At 37.4% G+C, this 25,626-nt stretch overlaps 1 protein-coding gene across 1 annotated transcript in view; it reads right to left on the bottom strand.

The window, feature by feature from the left end:
* Positions 1–541: 541 nt before the first annotated feature.
* LOC116744470 (lymphotactin-like) overlaps positions 542–25,626 on the bottom strand; it is a 65,793-nt gene continuing 40,708 nt past the window's right edge. The window contains exons 2-4 of the mRNA XM_032614272.1: positions 3,649–3,796; positions 1,718–1,832; positions 542–814 (exon numbers count right to left, since the gene is read on the bottom strand). Of these exons, the coding sequence (XP_032470163.1) occupies positions 655–814; positions 1,718–1,832; positions 3,649–3,709 (336 nt within the window). The 5' untranslated portion in view covers positions 3,710–3,796 and the 3' untranslated portion in view covers positions 542–654. The remainder of the gene's footprint in view (positions 815–1,717; positions 1,833–3,648; positions 3,797–25,626) is intronic.

Below are 25,626 nucleotides of genomic sequence, written 5' to 3'. Positions count from 1 at the left end.
GGCAAGTTATATTTGTTTTCTTTCCTTTACAGGACATCAAATGAAACACAGAGGTATGTGTTTGCTCCAGATCAAACTTGAATGAAGCCACTTTTTGAGTAGCAAACCCTCAGTATGGGGACCAAATAATTGTTGGATGATTTTCTTGCTTATTCCATAAAAAAAGAACTCCATTATGAAGACAGGCTGAAATAGATATTAAATTGTCATTATCACAGGTGTCAACTATGACTCATGTGTAGGTTGAAATAGATATTAAATTGTCATTATCAGAGGTGCCAACTATGACTCATGTGTAGAGAACCATTTCACTCTAGAACCTAAAAATGATGAATATATCTTTCATCGCTGATAAACACTGACCAAAATCTCTCCCATTATGGATACCATCAACAAAGTACAGTTAGGACAGAAACAGAACACAAATGATGTATTATTTTTCCCAATATGTAATGAATAAACTTTGGGACTATTCTTAATAATAAATATTTATTAATTAGAGCATCTAAATGAATATGAAAGACATAAAAATATTAAAAAAATAATTTGACTCAAGCAGCACTTTATAAAAGGTGAATATAATGTAATTAGTCCATGAGCTTTAAAGGGAAATGAGCTGCCTGGCTAGTGAGGGGACAAGATGCCAGAGGGTCACTACCCACTCAGGGTCACAGCTGTATTGCTGGATTGTTGGGCTCCTGTAGGCTTGGTCTGGCTCACATTTCTCCTGGTGGACTTTATTGTTCGGACTGCTTTGTTCACCCATTCAACTTGTGGATCAGCACAGACTTTAAGGCCACGTCTGGTAATAAATCTGCAATGCAAAGAAAAAATAGACAAAGTTAGTCACATCCTCAAAGTCTTGGGACCAGAAGTTAAGATCAGATCATATATAAGAGATCTTGTGCAGAAATGACTGGACAAAACAGTCTTTCAGATTCAGGAGAACATAAATGAAAATCTTTCCTCTGCAATCTATTTTCCCATAACTGAGAAATAGCTCCAGGTAATACCCAGATCCCTGGTTCAGCATAACTTGCAGGCTCCTTTTCTCATCATTGCTACCAGGTGATGTAATTAAACTGGACATTTGAGGTCATCTAGTCCAATTATTACATATCATCTTCTTTTCCAAATTAAAACACACTCATCTTATTTTCTGGACAAAACGTAATTTCTTTATCATAGTTTTGGGGGTAAAGTTGCAATTGTGTGTTGGGAAGAGTTACTATTCTGAAGATGAGATCCTGGAAAGAGAACGGTACCATGAAGGCTAGTTGTTGACACTATTCCTCGAGATATGGCAACTGATAAAATATGGCACTCTACTCCAGCCCACCATAAGGGCAGAGAAAGGCAGGGAAGGGGAAGGATGGGAAGGAAGGCATCCCACACCAGTGTGTCTCTATGGTCAAATCCTGATCTGAAACAGCCAACTCTAAACCTAACCCTCGGGACTGAGCATACTATTCATCTGGTTCCCAGTTAGATTCTTCTGCTAAGATAAAGCAGAAAGGAGGGTGATAGTCTTCACTCGGTTGCCAATTTTTTGTCATAAACATTGTTTGGGGCTACGTAAAGGCATGGTTCATATGGAAGAACAGAAAGACTATTGGCTATGTTGAGGTTTTCCTCCTTGTTGACATTTTTCCTGAGGAGGGCAGCATTTCTATATACTGTGTTCCATCAAGCCCAGATTTGGGGGAGAGCAACTCACATCACTGCTTTCATGGGGCCCTCCTTGATGGTGTAGGTCTTGATGTTTTTAATTGGCAGTCGCCGGGTAGTCAGACTCACACAGATGTTCTTGTCTAGGACTTCAGTCCCCACACCTGGTAAAGAAAACCAAACAAACAAAAATAAAATATAATTGTTAATACTATCAATGTTAGAGTGCTGTAAATAAAATAAAGAGTGATCTGATAAAGAGTAATTTGGGGAAGGCAACACTAAATGTGGGAGAGGTAGTTCATTTTTGACTGAATAAATAAAGGTGTCCTCATTTTAAATGGTAAAATGTGAAATATGTAAGGGAAGTAGTTCATTAAATACTCATCCTCAATAGAAATGGCCCCGGAGGATTAAACCTTCTAAGTTTAGAGAACATCTTACATTGGAGAAGGGAAAATAACTTGGGAGAGTTAATAATAGTAAGGGTTTTCTAAAATCTAAAAAGGGTTTCTAAGTGCTGATTTATTCCTAAGCTGGAGACTGGCATTTGCTACTCAGGGAAGCAAGTATTCTCAGAGAATATTTCTCAGAGAAATATTCAGCAAAAAAGCATCTTAAATAATAGCCAATGTTGATGAAGTTTGAGCTATAGTGTTGCTGGTATCAGAAGGCTTTTTATAAACATGAAACTGACCAGGTGTCCACTACCATTGCTCTTCAGCTCTCCTTCTCTCCATCACACAATATCCAGCCTACACATTCTTAATCCTCTACATTTGCCAACTTACTTTTAATGCTGAACTGTCGCTGAACGCAGTGAAAGAGGGAAATACCCAAGTGTCTACAGCCTTCCTCAGTCTTATTTCCCCTACCCGTACATGGGTTTCTACCAAATGGCAGCCTGTTTTCTCAGACAAATGCCAGCCAGCCATGGTTAAGACATTTGGCCTAAAGTTTTTGTTTCATCAATATTTTTTTTTAATTTGGGGCACAATTTTAGGGAGTTCCAGATATTGCCATCTCTATTTACGGACACCCTTGGCATCCACGATCAGGTTCAGATATTCTAGTCTAAGTAATAAGTCTACGGATTAGGAGGTTGAAAGGAGAGTTAACTGACACATTAATTATGCCCAAAGGATATTCCCTCTTGTGGCCAGAGCCACAAGGAGAAATATACTCCAACCAGCTTGGAAAAAATGATCTTTGAAGAAATATGTGTAGAATGCTCAGGTAAGTCTCAGTGTAGTTAAGTCTCATCTGGGTATGTCTTGTAGGCTTATCTGACTGTATATAAGATGTTGATATTTGTTAGCACTTATGGTCTCTTATAAACTCAAGAAATTGATCATCAGTGGGAACAACATTCAGAGCAGTAATAACAGACTCTCTTACACATTTAATTTAAAATTGATTTCCTGGGTGTAAAGGTGTGAGCTACCAGTCATTTTTGTTTTAATAGAACATTGCTTTGTTTCAGAACATAAACCATCTACTTCAATCCCACTTTGTGAACTCTCAAAATTTTTGAGAATTTATCAAGGTCAATATTAAATAGGCAAAAGCTTCAAAGGTATATACAATCGTCATCACCATTCCACAACTAACATTAATCAAGAAGTTAGGACTTGTGTGGAAACCTGATAAGTGATCATAAGATTTACCTCATTTTAATCCCAGGTAAGGGTATCGGTTATTACATTCTTCTTATAGATAAGTAAGCACAGGCACAGAGAGGCGAAGAAATTTACCCCAAATCACCCAATTGTGAAAAATAGGAGCCCAGACTGTAACCAAGTTTTATCTTCGAAATCTACAGTCTCCTAGAGTCAAATTATTCCCATTTTGCACATGGGAAGCCTGAGGCTTAGGTCGGAGAAAGTATACTCCAGTCAAAGCCTGAGTTAAAACCAAAATGTGTGGCCACTGCCTGCATACATAGATGCTCCTTATCTCATAAATAAGCTTTTGACTTACCTTCCACAGTGTATGCAGCGAGACAGCAGATCCCGAGGAAGGCCAGGATGAGAAGTCTCATGGCTGAGGTCCTGATGAGCTGTGCAGCGAGAGGCTGAGGAACTGATCCTTTCAGTCTCTTTTATTCCTCCAATGATCAGCGCACTTCCTGTGGTGAGAGGGCGCTTTCGAGGTGGGTGTGGAATCACGGAAAGTCTTTGCAATACTGATGCTTTCTTTGGTTGAAAAAAAAAGTTCCTTTGTCCCCACTCATACTAACCCAACACCTTGTGGCCTTTTCTCCTCCTCCTGTGGTTAATGTGTCCGTGAAACCAAATACGTGCACAGAAGAAACATAGTGGTCTCATCTCCTGCCACCAGTCTAAATTAAAACCTTCCACTGCACACATGCCAGTGTCATGGCCCAGCACAGGGACAGTGTAAAGGAAACAAGGTGGAGTGGTCCCTGTGGTCCATCTCCCCCACCTGCCTCATGTAACATCAGCTGTGACGTGAGGCTTCCACCACTGTGGATCCTAAGCCCAGTGATACCTTAGGGAGGTGAAGGGATGCTGTTGCTTCCCTGAGTTCCTCACTCCTCTGCCTTAATCTTCTTATTTCTCTCCTCTGCCCTCATTCAAGTGATCGCCTTTCTTTACACCAGCCTCCCCACATACCCAAGAAACATTTCAATAATGATGATTGGAGCCTGTCTATATGCACAGGTTTGCCTTATTTTAACTTAATACATACCTTTTTAAAAGATTTTGAAAAGTTGTCCTCAGAAAAACTTTATTTTGGAAAAAAGAAAAAGGAAATTATCTATAATCTTACCATTCTGACTGTTTTCATTTTTATTTTTCTTCAATGAGTACCTATCGGTATATATATGTTTGCAGAGTTGAGACAATTATAAAGACTATTTTTACATCTATGTAAATATGCTGCCATGTTTCTTCATAATCTTCCTGTTTCTACTCTGAATAAACACATACACAGACACATTAAACCATTCCCTTTTAACTTATTTTTATGTAAACCACATCTATAAGGTAAATTTTCATTAAATACACTGAATCTTTTGCTTTTAATCATCAGGAGTAGGATTACTAGGCAAAATCATATGATCATCTTTATAACTCTTGCTACATATTGACATATATACTTCCCAAAATGTAATTTCCATTTGCAATGCTTCCAGCAGGGTTTCACTGTAATTGTTGCAAGACAACCTCTCTGTCGCTCAATTTGCTTTTTTGGGTTTTGTCTTGTTTTGTTTAATATAGGTATGTATAAAATACATTTATTAATTATATGTGTAGCTAAAAGGTTTTTTCATTACTATTCAGGGATATGAAAATAATATTCTGATTAAATATATGTATAGCTAAAAGTTTTTGCCATTGCTATTAAGGATATGAAAACAAATTCCTATATTTCTAAGAAAATTATAGGTTAAGCTCTAAGATAGTTTTCATTAGTGGCATTTAATTTACCACCCAGGTTTTACTCAGAAATTCAAATAGCTTTTTAGTTATCTCCACCTAGCTACACCATCAGTTCTTAAACTCTGAACACACCATTCCACTCAAAATGCTTCTCTTCCTATTACTCCTTGACATGGAATAATGTGTTGTCATCTATTCAGTTTCCAAATACAGATTACTTGCATCATCTTAGACATTGCTAGTCACCCATATGTTGTTCTCAACCAAGCTGGACTAAGTATACCTTCAAAGTAGCTCTTCTATATGTCTTCTCCTCTCTCTCCACACTGCTCAAGGCAGGACCTCATCACTCCTTGTTAGGACTACTGCAGTATACCAACTGATTCCCCAGGCCTGGGTCTCCTCTCTTTCCAATGTATCCTACACAGCCTTGCCAGAATAACCTTTCTAAAGCCTTAATCTAATCAACTTGTTCTCCTGCTGAGAACCTTTTTGCTACTTCCCATTGCCTACAGGATTCATTTCAAACCTCACATTGTCATAACTAAAGGTGTTCAAGATATAACACGCTTTTCTTTCAAGACTCATCTTTCACCACTCATGCACATTCTCCAAAACCTCTAGCCTTAATATCTGCGCGATCATCCAAATGGGCCATTCTCTTTTCTTCTCCCAACATGGTGCTTCCTTTATCTGGAATGCCCATCTCAGCTCCCTACATAATTATTTGTAAACTCCTCCTCTTTCTACAAGTTTTTCTGAATTCTCTAGATACAATTAAGTTGTGCCATCTTCAATGACCTCTTGGAACTTTCTAGCCACCACTGTTCTATCACTAATCTCATTTTATTCTCCTACTCAATTACATTTCTGCATCTTCCACTAGATGGCAGGCTCCTTGAGAGTAGGGAATTTGCCTCAGTGTTGTCTGGGTCTCTGGCACTAGCAAAATGTTTGCTATATAGTGGTCACTCGTCAAAGGGTTTTTGAATAAATGAATTCTTTTCAAAAGACCAACATTATAATGATTGTACATTAAGTAAAGGATGAACATCTAAATACATAAAGCCAGAAGATTGTGCCTTTGTCTTCCTCTCATGTTTATAGTCAAATCAGCGAATTGACCAATGGCTGAATTTTTACTTAGCATTTTGAAAGAGAATTTCTTAAACTCTGAGAATGAATTATTCATTTCAGTTTTTCCAAGCATGCACTAAAGTCTCTGATGGAGAAGAATTAAGCAACCAACAAAAATCTAGAAACTTAGTACAAAATGGGCATGATCTGCTAATGTGTGGACATTGATTGACAACCAACTGAAAGATATTAGAACAAATATTTCTCATCCTTGACCCCTCTCTTTCTCTTACATGGCACACCCAATCTGTCAGAAAATACTGTTGTCTCTCTGTCTCCAAAATAGAATCTAAACAATTCCCACCACCCAAAGAGACCCAACTCCAAGCCACAGTCACTTCTTACCTGGATTTGTCCAACAGCCTCCTAACTGATTTTCCTAATTCCACCCTTACTTTCTTTTGGTCAATTTACCAACCTGACAAAGTTGATCACGTCAAAATGTAAGTAATATGTTACTTCTCTGCTCAAAAATCCTTTGGTGTAGCAAATTTTCATGAGTGAAAACCAGAGACTTATTTTTCCCCATGTATTGTTTAATATAGTTAGATGCTCTGCTGTACATTAACCACTTAACTCTAGTGTAAAGGGTAAAGGGCAAAAGTACTAATAATAAATATAGCGGAGAGACCTCCAAGATAGTGGAGGAGTAAGATGTGGAGATCACCTTCCTCCCCACAAATGCATCAGAAATATATCTACATGTAGAACAACTCCTACTGAACACTGGCAGAAGACCTCAGACTTCCCAAAAGTCAAGAAACTACCCACGTACCTGGGTAGGGCAAAAGAAAAAAGAAAACAACATAGACAAATGAATAGGGATGGGACCTGCACCTCTGGGAGGGAGCTGTGAAGGAGGAAATGTTTCCACATACTAGGAAGCCCCTTCACTGGTGGACACGGGTGGTGGGGAGAAAGCTTCGGAGCCATGGAGGAGAGCACAGCAATAGGGGTGCAGAGGGCAAAGAGGAGAGATTCCCACACTCAGATGATTGGTGCCGACCAGCACTCACCAGCCTGAGAGGCTTGTCTGCTCACCCGCTGGAGCAGGTGGGGGCTGGGAGCTGAGGTTTGGGCTTTGGAGGTCGTATCCCAGGGTGAGGACTGGGGTTGGCTGCATGAACACAGCCTGAAGGGGGCTAGTGCACCACAGCTAGCCAGGAGGGAGTCCAGGAAAAAGTCTGGAACTGCCTAAGAGGAAAGAGACCATTGTTTCAGGGTGCACAAGGAGAGGACATTCAGAGTACCGCCTAAACGAGCTCCAGAAATGGACATGAGCCGCGGCTATCAGCGCAGACTGCAGAGACAGGCATGAGATGCTAAGGCTGCTCCTGCAGCCACCAAAAACTCTGTGTGCAAGCACAGGTCATTATCCACTCCTCCACTCCTGGGAGCCTGTGCATCCCGCCACTGCCAGGGTCCCGTGATCCAGGGACAACTCACCTGGGAGAACACACGGTGCATCTCAGGCTGTTGCAATGTCACACCAGCCTCTGCTGCTGCAGACTTTCCCTGCATTCCATACCCCACCCTCCCCCCGGCCTGAATGAGAGAGAGCCCCCTAATCAGCTGCTACTTTAACCCCATCCTGTCTGAGCAGGGGACAGATGCCCTCAGGTGACCTACACGCAGAGACGGGGCCAAATCCAAAGCTGAACTCCAGGAGCTGTGCAAACAAAAAAGAGAAAGGAGAATTTCTCCCAGCAGCCTCAGGAGCAGCAGATTAAATCTCTTACAATCAACTTGATGTACACAACATCTCTAGAATACCTGAATAGACAACGAATCATCCCAAAATTGAGGTGGCGGATTTTGGGAGCAACTGTAGACTTGGGGTTTTCTTTCTGCATCTAATTTGTTTCCGGTTTTATGTTTATATCAGTTTAGTATTTAGAGTTTATTATCATTGGTAGATTTGTTTATTGATTTGGTTGCTATCTTCCTTTTTTTTAAAATATAGATATATATTTTTTTCTTTTACTCTTTTTGTGAGTGTGTATGTGTATGTATCTTTGTGTGATTTTGTCTCTATACCTTTACTTTTACCATTTGTCCTAGGGTTCTGTGTGTCCGTTTTTTCTTTTCTGCTTTTGGGTCATTTTTTTATATAGTTTATAGCTCTTGTTATCATTGGTGGATTTGTTTTTTAGTTTGGTTGCTCTCTTCATTCTTTATTTTTTTAATTACTTTTTATTTTCTTTTATTTTTCATAACTTTTTTACTTTAATAACTTTATTTTATCTTATTTCTTTCTTTCTTTTTTACTCCCTTTTCTTCTGAGCCATGTGACTGACAGGGTCTTGGTGCTCCGGCCAGATGTCAGGCCTGTGCCTCTGAGGTGGGAGAGCTGAGTTCAGGACATTGGTCCACCAGAGACCTCCTGGCTCCACATAATCTAAAATGGCAAAAGCTCTCCCACAGATCTCCATCTCAATGCTAAAACCCAGCTCCACTTAATGACCAGCAAGTTACAGTGCTGGACACCCTATGCCAAACAATCAACAAGACAAGAACACAACCACAGCCATTAGCAGAGAGGCTGCCTAAAATCATAATAAGGCCACAGACACCCCAAAACACACCACTGGACATGGTCATGCACAGGAGAAAGACAAGATCCAGCCTCTTCCACCAGAACACAGGCACCAGTCCTCTTCACCAGGAAGCCTATACAACCCACTGAACCAACCTTGGCCAGTAGGGATAGACACCAAAAACAATGGGAACTACAAAAGTGCAGCCTGAGAAAAGGAGACCCCCAGTAAGTTAAGCAAAATGAGAAGACAGAGAAACACACAGCAGATGAAGGAACAAGGTAAAAACCCACCAGACCAAACAAATGAAGATGAAATAGGCAGCCCAGCTGAAAAAGAATTCAGAGTAATGATAGTAAAGATGATCAAAAATCTTGGAAATAGAATGGAGAAAATACAAGAAATGTTAAACAAGGACCTATAAGAACTAAAGAGCAAACAATGAGGAACAACACAATAAATGAAATTAAAAATTCTCTAGAAGGAATCAATAGCAGAATAACTGAGGCAGAAAATGGATAAGTGACCTGGAAGATAAAATATTGGAAATAACTACCACAGAGCAGAATAAGGAAAAAAGAATGAAAAGATTTGAGGACAATCTCAGAGACCTCTGGGACAACATTAAATGCACCAAAACTCGAATTATATGGGACCAAGAAGAAGAAGAGAAAAAGAGAGACTGAGAAAATATTTGAAGAGATATTAGTTGAAAACTTCCCTAATATGGGAAAGGAAATAGTCAATCAAGTCCAGGAAATGCAGAGAGTCCCATACAGGAGAAATCCAAGGAGAAACACACCAAGACACATATTAATCAAACTATCAAAAATTAAATACAAAGAAAAAATATTAAAGGCAACAAGGGAAAAACAACAAATAACATACAAGGGAATCCCTATATGGTTAACATCCGATCTTTCAGCAGAAACTCTGCAAGCCAGATCTTTCAGGAGTGGCAGGACATATTTAAAGTTATGAAGGGAAAAACCTACAACCAAGATTAATCTACCCAGCAAGGATCTCATGCAGATTCGATGGAGAAGTTAAAAACTTTACAGACAGGCAAAAGTTAAGAGAATTCAGCACCACCACACCAGCTTTACAACAAATGCTAAAGGAACTTCTCTAGGCAGGAAACACAAGAGAAGGAAAAGACCTACAATAACAAACCAAAACAATTAAGAAAATGGTAATAGGAACATACATATCAAAAACTACATTAAATGTAAATGGATTAAATTCTCCAACCAAAAGAAGTAGACTGGCTGAATGGATACAAAAACAAGACCCATGTACATGCTGTCTACAAGAGACCCACTTCAGACCTAGGGACACATACAAACTGAAAGTGAGGGCATGGAAAAAATTCCATGCAAATGGATATCAAAAGAAAGCTGGAGTAGCAATTCTTTTATCAGACAAAATAGAATTTAAAATAAAGACTACTACAAGAGACAAAGAAGGACACTATGTAATGATCAAGGGATCAATCAAAGAAGAAGATATAACAATTGTAAATATTTATGCACCCAACATAGGAGCACCTCAATACATAAGGCAAAGGCTAACAGTCATAAAAGGGGAAATCGACAGTAACACAGTCACAGCAGGCGACTTTAACACCTGACTTTCACCAATGGATAGATCATTCAAAATGAAAATAAATAAGGAAACACAAGCTTTAAATGATACATTAAATAAGATGGACTTAATCGATATTTATAGGACATTCCATCCAACAACAACAGAATACACTTTCTTCTAAAGCACTCATGGAACATTCTCCAGGATAGATTATATCTTGGTTCACACATCAAGCCTTGGTAAATTTAAGAAAATTGAAATTGTATAAAGTATCTTTTCCAACCACAACATTAGAGACTAGATATCAATTACAGAAAAAAATCTTTAAAAAATACAAAAACATGGTGGCTAAAAAATACGCTACTTAATAACCAAGAGATGACTGAAGAAATCAAAGAGGAAATAAAAAAAATACCTAGAAACAAATGACAATGAAAACTCAACAACCCAAAGCCTCTGGGATGCAGCAATAACAGTCCTAAGAGGGAAGTCGATAGCAGTAGAATCCTACATCAAGAAACAAGAAACATCTAAAAAAAGCAACCTAAACTTACACCTAAAGCAATTAGAGAAAGAAGAACAAAAATCCAAAGTTAGCAGAAGGAAAGAAATCATAAAGATAAGATCAGAAAAGGAAATGAAGGAATCAATACCAAAGATCAATAAAACTAAAAGCTGGTTCTTTGCGATGATAAACAAAATTCATAAAACATTAGTCAGGCTCATCAAGAAAAAAGGGAAAAACTCAAATCAATAGAATTAGAAATGAAAAAGGAGAAGTAAAAACTGACACTGAAGAAATACAAAAGTTCATGAGAGGGCTTCCCTGGTGGCGCAGTGGTTGAGAGTCCGCCTGCCGATGCAGGGGATGCGGGTTCGTGCCCCGGTCCAGGAAGATCCCACATGCCGCGAAGCGGCTAGGCCCGTGAGCCATGGCCGCTGAGCCTGCGCGTCCGGAGCCTGTGCTCCGCAACGGGAGAGGCCACAGCAGTGAGAGGCCCGCGTACCTCAAAAAAAAGAGGCCCGCGTACCGCAAAAAAAAAAAAAAAAAAAAAAAAAGTTCATGAGAGATTACTACAAGAAACTATATGCCAGTAAAATGGACAACCTGGAAGAAAAGGACAAATTCTTAGAAAAGCACAACCTTCCAAGACTAAACCAGGAAGAAATAGAAAATATAAACAGACCAATCACAAGCACTGAAATTGAAACTGTGATTAAAAGTCTTCCAACAATCAAAAGCCCAGGACCAGGAGGCTTCACAGGCGAATTCTATCAAACATTTAGAGAAGAGCTAACACCTATCCTTCTCAAACTCTTCAAAATATAGCAGAAGGAGAAACACTCCCAAACTCATTCTACAAGGCCACCATCACCCTGATACCAAAACCAGACAAAGATGTCACAAAGAAGGAAAACTACAGGCCAATATCACTGATGTACATAAATGCAAAAATCCTCAACAAAATACTAGCAAACAGAATCCAACAGCACATTAAAAGGATCACAACACCATGATCAAGTGTGGTTTATCCCACTTGATGCAAGGATTCTTCCATCTATGCAAATCAATCAATGTTATACAACATATTAACAAATTGAAGGATAAAAACCATATGATCATCTCAATAGATGCAGAAAAAGCTTTCAACAAAATGCAACACCCATTTATGATAAAAACTCTCCAGAAAGTAGGCATAGAGGGAGCCTACCTCAATATAATAAAGGCCATATATGACAAACCCACAACAACATCATTCTCAATGGTGAAAAAATGAAACCATTACCTCTAAGATCAGGATCAAGACAAGGTTGCCCACTCTCACCACAATTATTCAACATAGTTTTGGAACTTTTAGCCACAGCAATCAGAGAAGAAAGAGAAGTAAAAGTAATCCAAATTGAAAAAGAAGAAGTAAAACTGTCACTGTTTGCAGATGACCGGATACTATACATAGAGAATCCTAAAGATGCTACCAGAGAACTACTAGAGCTAATCAATGAATTTCGTAAAGTAGCAGGATACAAAAGTAATGCACAAGAATCTCTTGCATTCCTATACATTAACAATAAGAAATCTAAAAGAGGAATTTGGAAACACTCCCATTTATCATTGCAACAAAAAGAATAAAATATCTAGGAATAAACCTACTTAAGGAGACAAAAGACCTGTATGCAGAAAACTATAAGACACTGATGAAAGAAATTAAAGATGATACAAACAGATGGAGAGATATACCATGTTCTTGGATTGGAAGAACCAACATCGTGAAAATGACTATACTACCCAAAGAAATCTACAGATTCAGTGCTATCCCTATCAACCTACCAGTAGCATTTTTCACAGAACTAGAACAAAAATTTCACAATTTGTATGAAAACACAGAAGACCCTGAATAAGCAAAGTAATCTTGAGAAAGAAAAACGGAGCTGGAGGAATCAGGCTCCCTGACTTCACACTATACTACAAAGCTACAGTAATCAAGACAGTATGGTACTGACACAAAAACAGAAATATAGCTCAGTGGAACAGGATAGAAAGCCCAGAGATAAACCCACGCACATATGGTCACCTTATTTTTGATATAGGAGGCAAAATATACAATGGAGAAAAGATAGCCTCTTCAATAAGTGGTACTGGGAAAACTGGACAGCTACATGTAAAAGAATGAAATTAGAACACTCCTGAACACCATACTCAAAAATAATCTCAAAATGGATTAAAGACCTAAATGTAAGGCCAGACACTACAAAACTGTTAGAGGAAAACATAGGCAGAACACTCTATGACATATATCACAGCAAGATCCTTTTTGACCCACCTCCTAGAGAAATGGAAATAAAAACAAAAATAAACAAATGGAACCTAATGAAACTTAAAAGCTTTTGCACAGCAAAGGAAAACATAAACAAGACGAAAAGACAACCCTTAGAATGGGAGAAAATATTTGCAAATGAAGCAACTGACAAAGGATTAATCTCCAAATATACAAGCAGCTCATGTGTCTCAATATCAAAAAAACAAACAACCCAATCCAAAAATGGGCTGAAGAGCTAAATAGACATTTCCAAAGAGCATATACAGATTGCCAACAAACACATAAAAGGATGCTCAACATCACTAATCATTAGAGAAATGCAAATCAAAACTACAATGAGGTATCACCACACACCAGTCAGAATGGCCATCATCAAAACATCAAAGCAATAAATGCTGGAGAGGGTGTGGAGAAAAGGGAACCCTAATGCACTGTTGATGGGAATGTTAGTTGATACAGCCACTATGGAGAACAGTATGGAGTTTCCTTAAAAACTAAAAATAGAACTACCATATGACCCAGCAATCCCACTACTGGGCATATGCCCTGAGAAAACCATAATTCAAAGAGTCATGTACCACAGTGTTCATTGCAGCCCTATTTACAATAACCAGGATGTGGAAGCAACCTAAGTGTCCATCGACAGAAGAATGGTTAAAGAAGATGTGGCACATATATCCAAAGATATTTCTCAGCAATAAAAAGAAACAAAATTGAGTTATTTGTAGTGAGGTGAATGGACATAGAGACTGTCATACAGAGTGAAGTAAGTCAGTGAAAGAAAAACAAAAAGTGTATGCTAACACATATATATGGAATCTAAAAAAAAATGGTTCTGAAGAACCTATGGCAGGATAGGAATAAAGTCACAGGCATAGAGAATGGACTTGAGGACACGGGGAGGGGGAAGGGTAAGTTGGGACAAAGTGAGAGAATAGCATGGACATATATACACTACCAAATGTAAAATAGGTAGCTAGTGGGAAGCAGCCACATAGCACAGGGAGATCAGCTCAGTGTTTTGTGACCACCTAGAGGGGTGGGATAGGGAGGATAGGAGGGAGACGCAAGAGGGAAGAGATATGTGGACATATGTATATGTATGACTGATTCACTTTGTTGTTCAGCAGAAGCTAACACACCATCGTAAAGCAATTATACTCCAATAAAGATGTAAAAATATTGTATTTCTTTAATTACTAATAAATTGACTGACTGCAATAAAAATAAATAAATAAGTAAATATAGCTACCACAATTTGTTAATGATACACAATATAAAAAAGAGGAATATTAAGGCATAAAAAACATAAAATGGAGCAGGGATTAAAGGGATAGAGTTTTTCATGCAAAAAGTTAGGTTCTTAATCAGCTTACAGTAGATTGCTATATTTGTAAGATATTTATATAAGCCTCACTTACAATATATACACTGAAGAAAAGAGGAATCAGTGCATATCACTATAGAAAATCAATTCACAAATAAATTCAGCAGAGGAAGAAAGAAACAAGAGGACTACAAAACAACTAGAAAACAATTAAGATGCCATTAGTTAGTCCTTATTTATCAATAATTACTTTAAATGTAAATTGATTAAATTCTCCAATCAAAAGGCATGAAGTGACTAAATGCATTTTTTTAAAATGACCCAAATACATACTGCCTACAAGAGACTCACTTCATCCCTAAGGACACACATCATCTCGGAGTAAAGGGATGGAAGAAAATACCTCATGAACGTGGAAACCATAAGGAAGCAGGCCTAACTATACTTATATCAGACAAAATAGACTTTATGTCAAAAACCATAGCAAAGTGACAAAGAATGTTATTTTATAATGATAAAGGGGTCAATTCATCAAAAGGATATAACAATTGTAAAGACTGTATATATTTACAGTCTTTACAATTGCTATATTGTAAAGGGTTTACAAGTACCTCCATGAGCTATGCTCTCATATCCCATTTACTCTCTGACATCATCTCCTTCTACTCTTCCCCCCTTCTTTCTCCACTGCAGTCACAATGACCTCCCTGTTGTTTCTCAGACATGTCAGCGTGCTCCTGCCTTCAAGTCTTTTCACCTTCTGTTTACTTCACCTGGTATTTTCTTCCCTCATAATCATGGCTCAGTCCCTTACCCCCTTTAATCTTTTGCTCAAATAGTGTTTTCTCATTGTGGCTTTCCCTGACCCCCCAATTTAAAAGTGCACACACATATCAATTCTGGTATCATTTGATTTCTCTTTGCTGCTCTACTTTCGTTCATAGTACCTAGCACGTTCTAATATAAAAATAATTTACTTTTTTATTATCCATCATTTTCCTGGAATTGTTTGTCTTTTTCATTTCCTCAGAGTCTAGGACAATGCCTTGCACAAAGAAAGTGCTGAATTAACATATCCATACTAAATGTAAATGTATAAGAATGCATAAGTGTATGACTGTGTAAGAAGGCATAAGCACACATAAAACATTTGTAACCGCAAAGTCTAATACTCTGGAAGATCAGTACCATTTATATATGATTGACCGCAGAGTGGAATTGTAGAATCCTTTTTTGAAGGAAAACATTGCTTTTTATAAGAATGAAGGGTGAAAGCAGGAAAACTCAATATATTTTCTCTTTTCTTTTTACTGTATGGTTTGAATATTTTGATTCATCTGAAAAGAAAATTAATTCATATTTTATCATATGTAATATATAATTCACATAAAAATTTCTTCTTCTGTAGAATGCATGTTTGTATAATATTCCATTTTTCTGTTGGATACTTTGTCATTTTCTTATTGATATATATGATTTCATTATGTATTTCCATACTAATTCTTTGTCTTTTATAAGTGTTGCAAATATTTTCTCTCAGTTGGTAGCTTAGCTTTTCACTTCCTTTATGATGTCTCTAATGGAAAAAAATATTAATACCAATGCAATCAAATTTATCCATATTTTATTCTATAGTTAGTACTTTCTGTGCTTTAATAAATTCTTTTCTTCCCCAAAGTCAGCAAAATTTACACCAATAAAAATTTTAAACTCTTGTATTTGACACTTAAATTTTTAATCTTTCTAGTGGGTATTTCTGTATGTATTGTGAGATAGAGATCCAAATACATTTTTTTCCTCTTTAGATCCTGAATTTTCTGGCTCTGGTTTTGAATAGTTCTTCCTCTTCCCATGCTACCTGTCACATATTAAATTTCCACATACATGTGCATCTCCTTCAAATTCTCTACTCTGTTGCATTGGTAAATCTGTCTATCCTTGACTCATACCATTCTATTACTATTTAATCACTATAGGCTTATAATTTAACCTTAATTTCTAGTAGGGCAAATCACCTTTCATTGATCATTTTCTTCAGAAGTGACTTGGCTTAAGCTCACTAGTGATCATGAAAATGTAAACAAGACCACAGTGTGACCCCAATTTATTCCCATTCAAATGGCCAAATTAAGTCTGATAATTATTGTGATGGCAGCGATATGGAGCAACATGAATTACTCATGGCATTAGAAATTGGTACAACACTTTGAATAGCAGTTTGGCATCATTGTATAAAGCTACACATTTGCATATCCTGAAGCTCCAGAAATTTTACTCCTAGATATATACTTAGAGAATATCAAAAGGAAGGAGCACATAGATAGGAGTTATTTGAAATGCTCAAAGTTGGAAGTAGGTTACTAGTGGAACATTATACAACTTAGTTAATTGCATAAAAGAAGGTCATATGCAGACCAATGATGGTAACCTATAATTCCATAACTCAGCTTGGACTAACTGCTATAACAAGCAAACAAAACTCTCACTGCCATAACACCAAAAAAAAATAAAATTTACCATTCACTCACACAAAAGTCAATGCAGAAGTTCCTAGCAAATTGTCTTTCTTCAGAGCTCTTCTCCAAAATGTGATTCAGCAACCTAGTCTGCTTCCACCTCTGAGCAAAACCATCCCTTACAGCCTGGGAGTCCTTTTCTTCCAGCTGCAGGAAGGGAACAAAAGAACATGGAAAAGCACACCTATTCTTAACTACTTTGATCTGGAAGTGACTTTTTTCCTTTGGTCACATTTCACTAGTAAGAACCAGTTATCTGGTCTGATCTAGAAGCAACGACAGAGGGGAAGAATGGGGTTGCATGTGGGAAATGTGATCTAGATCTGTGTTTGTAAAAAAGAGCAATTCAGGTCTAGCATGCCCTGCTGCAACTATGCAACAGTGATTAATCCAATTGTGCAGCTACGGTTCTGGTTTTTTTATACACTCTAAACAGCTTTATTATTCTTCTGCCATTTCATTTCTATTTTTTTCTCACAGTTTCATCGAGATGTAATTAACATACAGCACTGTATAAGTTTAAGGTGTACAGCATAATGATTTGACTTACCTACATCGTGAAATGATCGTCACAATGTTTAATGGACATCCATTATTTTATAGAGATGCAACATTAAATAAATAGAAAAAATATTTTTCCTTTTGATGAGAACCCTTAGAATTTACTTTCTTAACAGTTTTCATATATAACATACAGAAGTGTTAATTATTTTTATCACATTGTACATTAATCACTAGTACTTATTTATCTTACAACTGGAAGTTTGTACCTTTCAAACACTTTCATCCAATCTCCCCTCTCCCCACCCGCCGCCTTTCGTAACCACAAATCCAATCCCCTTTTTTTCTGTTTGTTTGTTGATTTGTTTGGTTTTGACGTATAAGTAACCTACAAAACTATGTTAGTTCCTGGTACCAACATAGTGATTCAATATTTTTATACATTTCAAAATGGTCACCATGATAAGTCTAGTTGTCACCCACCATACAAAGATATTACAGAATTATTGACTATATTCCCCACAGTGTACATTTCATAACTGACTCATTTATTTTGTCACTGAAAGTTTGTACCTCTCAGTTTCCCTCACCTATTTCTCTCCTCCCCTCACCCCCTTCCCTCTGGCAACCACCAGTTTTTCTCTCTGTATCTCTAACTCTGTTTCTGTTTGGGCACGTTTTTTAATTGTTTTTATTTGTTTTCTTTTAAGATTCCACATATAAGTGAAATAATACACTATTTGTCTTTCTCTGACTTATTTCACTTTACATAATTCCCTCTAGTTCCATCCATGTTGTTGCAAATGGCAAGATTTCATTATCCTAAGGTTCTATCTTTTCAAAGACAAAAATAAAAGCAAGGACTTCCCTGGTGGTGCAGTGGTTAAGAATCTACCTGTCAACACAGGGGACATGGGTTTGAGCCTTGGCCCAGGAAGATCCCACATGCTGTGGAGCAACTAAGCCCATGTGCCTGCACTCTAGAGCCCGTGAGCCACAACTACTGAGCCCACGTGCCACAACTACTGAAGGCCGTGTGCCTAGAGGCCGTGCTCCACAACAAGAGAAGCCACCACAATGAGAAGCCCGTGCATGGCAACGAAGAGTAGCCCCTGCTCACAGCAACTAGAGAAAGTCCGCACACAGCAACGAAGACCCAAAGCAGCCAAAATAAATAAATAAATTTATTTATTTTTTAAAAATTAACCATTCATTTAAAAATAAATAAATAAAGACAAGATTACTACTATTGTTTTCTTTGAAACATACTTCCAGTATATTTTTTCTTATATTGTACTTAGTTTTCTTCCCCCTAATTTAAAATAGCTTTGTCATATTTTTTCTGATAAAAACAGTATGGTTATTGTAAAAAAAAGTCAGACACTATAGAAAAAATAATTTTTTTAAGAAAATTCACCTAAATCCCACTACCCAAGATAGCTATTTAACCACTACTGATGGACCTTCTCCCAAGCATCTCTCAGATAAATATGCCTACACGTATATCACTTCACAGTCTTTTTGCAGCATTCAATGGCTGTAGATTTATTGTACATTTGCAATGTGTGAGGCTTTGTTCTAAGCACTCAAGGGCATTAACCTATTTAAGAATAGCAATATTATAAATTAAGTAGAATTATTATCTATATTTTATAGATGAGAAAATTGAGGCTAGGAGAAGTTAAGTAATCCACTCACAATCCCAAGGCTTAGTGATAACAGAGTGAAGATTCAAACTCAAATCTGCGAGATTCCAAAGCCTAAGCTTTTAAGCAGTGCCCTATGCTGTCAGATCTTCTCTGATGCACTTACTACTCCCTATTGATAGAGTCTCTAGGTAATTTCCTTTCTAAACCACGACCACACAGCAACAAGAATAGACACGTCTTTGAACTTTCTGTACTTTTCTGTATATCTCTTTGTCATCAGTTCCCTCCAGAAAGTTTTCACAAAACAGTCTCTTACTTTCATACATACTGCTCTCTTAAAAAGCTGTGCAAAGGTTGAATATGTAAAATGAAGCTTGCTGGCAGGTAAAATGCCACATAAGATACCTCTCAATGGTCGTTACTTTTCCACTGATCTGCAGAGCCAAATTTGTTACATGAAAGTCAATTTATACCACTCAGACTTTGGAAATGCTTCCATTTATGGTATGTATTGACGTGCAATTTTTAATTTATTTTATACCAGCTCAATGGTTCTCAGATACCATGCTTTGTACCCCTCAATTAGAAAACATCTTTCTAAATCAGAACACCTAGAATCATGTAGTTTGTTGGTCAGATACTCCATGTTGCATGCATGTGGATTAATGGTTCATTAACTTGTTCTTTTACTAAACTCTCACATCGTTTGGAGTGTGTTGTTTTGATACCTTTAGTAAGTGTTCGTTGTTGTATATTGGAAAGGCATGGTCTTGGACATCAGATAGAAGTGGCCACAAATACCAAGTCTGCATTTTTAATAGTTGTGTAAATGTGGGTGAGGCACTTTGCATTTCTGAACTTCAGTTACCTTATTTTGAAAGATGCTTTAGCATTCTTCAAGCACTATTGAGAATACACGATTATGAAATAGATGAACATAAAATAAGTAATCAATAAATTTGTTTCCTTCCTTCCTAAAAAGAACAAATCTATGGATATTTATTTATAACATATGAAACTGTGGCTTATAGTAAGGTCAAAATAGGGCCTAAATTACCCTCCCACTAATAAGGTATGAAAACACAAGTTTTCCCAGATTAACCAATACTGGGTCTTATCAATCATTTTAGCCATTGCAAACATATAGGTGAAAGGTTAATGTTTATACCTTCTCAGTCTCAATTGCTTTTGACTACTAGTAAAGCTGATAATATTTTACAAATTGCCTTTCAGTAATTTTTGCCCATTTCCTTTGGAATGTTTGTACCTTTCTTTTTATTGTGAGAGTGTGCTGTCATATTTATTACAACTATTTTTCTACTAGATTTCCTGACTATTGCAATGCTAGTAATACATAAAAAGTGAGAATACTAGGTATATACTGGTTTATTCACTTTCACAGGAACTACACATACTTCCTGCAAACCTCAAAAGTGTCATTTCTAACAGAAAACCTCAGCTTAAAAGTACAGATAAAATATTTTAGTTTGCATATTTCTTATGCAAGATCTAGGCCAGGGGTTTCTCCATGAGGGGAAAGTATCTTGTTGCTCTGACATTTTGTTTGGGGACTCTCATTTAATCCATAATGAATAAAACACTGCTTATTACTCAGAGCTCTTCTACTATGTGTTCCTTACTTATTAATTAGGTGACTTATAAAGAAACACCGCTTAAAATGGAGTACAAGAAACTATGCCATGGATACCAGTAGTGGCTCTACCACAAACTAGTTGTGAGGAATCAGCCAACCAGTGACTGTCAGTGACTCAGTGCTTCTATCTTTACTTTCATTAACCTCTTGGACATATGGTGGAAGCTGGTAGTATTATGTCTACAAAATACTCAGATAATATACAAAGTACAAGTGTAATTTGTAACCATGCTCTTTCTCTTTTGCCATGTAGATCATAGTATGTCAGACAATAATGCAGGTAAAGAAGTGAAATTAAGGAAATTAGGTAGCTCAAGGGTACATTTTTATGTTCAAGTTCAGGATAATTAAAAGGCAAAGAGGAGAGGGAGAGAGAGAGAAAAAATGGTACCTAATATGAATTGAATGAGTAGCCTGTTCTCAGTCCCAAGGGTTTCTAAGCAGAGTTTTGCAGGTACTGCCAATGGGTACTGTGAAAACAAGTGGCCTTCATACTTTGAGTTTCAAGTTGCCACCAAAATCTCTCCTGACCCAAAGCGATACTCCCATGATTCTGACATAATATCAGAAATCCCTCCATTAAAGTCATTTACTCATAAAGTTACACCTTCATTCAACAAAAACAGTTTTTATTATGTGTAAGATACCATCTTAGAAATAAGGGAAAAGAAAAGAATAAGGTATGATTCATGTTCTGGTGAGTGATATATATCTATATCTACAGACATATAGATATATATCATAATCCATTGCAACATGAGCTGTACTATCATAGCTTGATTAATTACTTGAAAAGGAACATTGAATCTCCAGGAGCCACAAACAATCCTGGGGGTGCATAGAGCATAGAGCCTCACTCTCAGATATTAACACTGAATTATGGTTAATACATTACGTAATAGAATGTCACTCTATGAAGCAAGAAGGTCCCTAAGGGAGCTCACAGAGAAGATAATTCTGAAGAAAGAACGTGGGAAGATTGGCTCTATTGGCATTTTCCCAAGTGTTTTATACCAAACACTAGTTTTGAAAGTTATTCTATGAAAAAAGAAGATGGGGTCCACTTCTAATAAGCTTGGGATATTTTTGTGTATTATTAAATCACAGTATACATCACCATATTAAAAGTTCTGAGAAGACCTGCAGTAAAATTTAGCTAACCCAGCTTTTCCTAAATATTTTTAACTTACAGAACCCTTTTTCATAGAAGACTTAAACAAACTGGAGATGTATTTTAGAAATACTAATCCAGTGCATTGGTATTCTGTCTAGCGAGGGCCATACTAAAAGTTAGGTGTGATAGGGGTGGGTGCTAAACATAGCACTGTCTAAACTAGTAAGCACAGGAGTCATTTTAAGTTTTGTTTTCCTTTTTTTCAGAAGGCTGACATTTTGGCCACAAAGTCTGCCATAATCTTAAAATCCTCTGTCATGCAGAATTCAAACACTTATGGGTTTCCTAAACTGGATGTCAGGTAGCCTCAATCTGCCTGAAAAGAAATATACCTGAGGCCTGACATCCATGGCCAGCAGCCATCCTAAGGAGCCTTTCCTTGAGAAGCCACATACTGCAATGGAAACCACGAGCTGTAAAATCACATCGTTCAAGCTTATCCTGATCCTGGCTCAGTTGATACAAGATGTGTTACACGAAGGAGAATCAAGATCATCCCCACCTCACAGACATCAGAATTAGAAACAGAACATATAACTTGTCTGGATCATAGGAGGGACTCAATAAATGGCAGTGATTACAGTCAAAAGGTAGTCACTGAAACCAACACAAAGACTCAAAACTAGAGCCAAGACTGCCAGAAAAGTTGGTGACGAGAGGAATGTGGTTTTTATGAGAGGTTATGATTTTATTTTTATGAATACTAATGATTGATTTTTTGGAGTCAGCCAAACCTATGATCCTCTGTTTCCCTTACCTGATCTCCTCCCCATACTTGAAATACCAGGAGGAAGATGTATGTCACTAGACAACTTTGACCTCAGGCTAGAAGACATTTCCATCTTCCCGATGAAGGACCACTCACAAATACAATAAGACCTCTTTATTGTGGAATAATTAGTGTGTGAGTGTTATGGATGACCTAACTCTCTGATCAACCAAAACAATTTTTAACTTTATTCTTTACTGAAAATTTTTCCAATTTTTTTTTTTCTGATAGAGCAGAGGAAAAATACTGAATCCTTAATGATTGAGCCTCAGTCAACACATTTCATATTAGTACCACACCAATAACCAATACACAAAACCTAGAAGGATTCTGACCGTGTATGCATTACCTTAAAGAGCCTATGATACTAGATTGAACCTGAGTGGGTCCCCAAAGCTGATTCCAAAAACAAATTGATCAAATGTGGTCTTATCAGAGTCTTAGCCTGGATATTCCATATAAAAGAGCAGCCACCATCCCACTCCTAAAATTTCTCGTCACCTGCTTTATCTGGACTCATAGCTCTTATCATCACCTTTGACACATCTTTGTATATTCTGTGTATTGTTCTTCTCTCTCTACTAGAATCTAATGTCCTAAGAGCTGAGACTGTTTCAGTCTTGAATTCTCAGTGCCTATAATGTAGGAATTCAATAAACATTTATTGATTAAATAAAGGAATAGAAACTGATTCTCTTGTCATTTTCTTCTAAGAACAAAAAAGAGAAGCCCTGTTCAATTTAACTCGGAGCAAACCACTATATGCTGATATTATCCTAGTATCATGAAACATATGGAGGGGGAAAAGCTTAAAGTTTATGGGGACTAGAACAGATCTTAAAATGATCTAGCCAATCCACTATCTTTTTATGAATGGGAAAACAAATTACACTTATGGATGCACACAGTTCAATGCATTTTGAGAAATGAATACCCCTCTGTAACTAGTACCACAAGACATAGAACATTTCTGTTGTCCTTTGTGTCCTTTCCCACTCAATCCTCTCCATCCCTGGGCCCAGGCAAAAACTGATCTGCTTTCTGTCACTGTAGATTAGTTTTCCTGTTCTAGAATTTTATATAAATGGAAGCATGCAGTGTGTAATCTTTTGAGTCTGCTTTCTTTTACACAGCATTGTGTTTTCAAGATCCATCTATATTGTTCCATGCATCTGAAGTTCGTTTAATTTTATTGCTGAATACTATTTCATGGCATGGATTTAGAAGAATTTTTTTATCTAGTCACCTGCTGATGGACATTTGGGTTGTTTCTAGTTGTGGGCTTTTATTAATAAAGTTGCTATGAATACTCTTAAAAAGCAAAATTACAGTTATGGGCAACACCAGGAAACTAATGCCTGTTCTGTCACATCCCTAGGGCAGGGCTCAGTGGAAGTCAGAAGAGTGACCCCGCCAACAAAAAATGTGATATAGGGCTTCCCTGGTAGTGCAGTGATTAAGAATTCACCGGCCAATGCAGGGGACACGGGTTCGAGCCCTGGTCCAGGAAGATCCCACATGCCACAGAACAACTAAGCCCATGCGCCACAACTACTGAGCTTGCATTCTAGAGCCCATGAGCCACAACTACTGAAGCCCATGAACCACAACTACTGAAGCCCGCGTGCCTAGAGACCGCACTCTGCAACAAGAGAAGCCACCGCAATGAGAAGCCTGCGCACTGCAACCCAGAGTAGACCCTGCTTTCCGCAACTAGGGAAAAGCCAATGCGTAGCAATGAAGACCCAATGCAGCCAAAAATAAATAAATAAAATAAATACATTTAAAAAAAATAAAAGAATAAAGAGATGAGATTGACAAACATGAATCATTTTTTCAAAAATGTGATCTATATGGGGGAGAATGATTAATGCATTTCTGTGTTTGCTTTTCCAACTACACAAGACAGAGCCCCCATGGAAAAAGTACACAGCGATAGGTTCATGTGGTGGATGCATGCTTGCACGCTAGTCTTCCCCCATCACCTGTAGTGGCTCCTTTTCTGCGATCCTCTTCACAGTTCACTGCATCCAACCAGGACAGACATTAAAGTAAAATTAAGTATGAACTGCATTGTGACCTGGGGAATACACACAACTCTAACCCCTCTACTTCCCTTCTTTCTGTAAATGACATTACTCAAGTAACTTCTAAAAAATTCAAAGTGTTGATCATCTTCTTTTTAAAAGTTGTGATTAGTACCCCTAATTTCATTATACATTTTCTTACTTATGGTATTTTAATATGTTCCATAATAAGCTATAAATGTAAAGCTGTTCCCGAAAATTTCCCTCAAATACCTATAAAAGTTTTATACTCCCCTTCGCTGCTTAGCTGAGTTTACAGCTTACCTTTTCCTTCTCTTTACGACCATGATCATTTTTCTTTGGGTCACAGTCAATAGTCTACAAAAATGAGTCACCATATTTGCACCAATCTCTACACTCCCAGAGCCTCCCATTTTTTTTAGTTCTTGTTTCTTCTTTCTTTCCTCATGTCACTTATATTATCCCTGCTGTAGGAATTTACTTAATCTTTGTATTATTATCTCCTATTGGAATAAAGCCTATTAATTTCTGAGTTTACCATCAAAACCAAAGATGGAATCATCCTCCCACTGTTAGAATCAGTTGATAGTCCTAACATTTAAAAAATAAATCTTTAGATATTCAGCATCTGGATTTTTCTTACATAGTCAAAATAAATTTGTTAGAGGTATTTACATTTGTATAACTGACATGAAAGGAGTTTAATAAATGTGTAAACTTTGCGAATTTAGTGCCTAAACTGTTAGTGTGAGGAAATGCTAACACTTTTATTAAACAGTTCCTAGAAGTGAATGTATGAATGTATTGAAAGAAGGTAGAAAAATTACACGTGC

Source organism: Phocoena sinus, chromosome 1, assembly GCF_008692025.1.
Source record: "Phocoena sinus isolate mPhoSin1 chromosome 1, mPhoSin1.pri, whole genome shotgun sequence".
In the NCBI taxonomy this organism is placed as follows: Eukaryota; Metazoa; Chordata; class Mammalia; order Artiodactyla; family Phocoenidae; genus Phocoena; species Phocoena sinus.
This window is presented reverse-complemented; position numbering and strand designations above follow the sequence as displayed.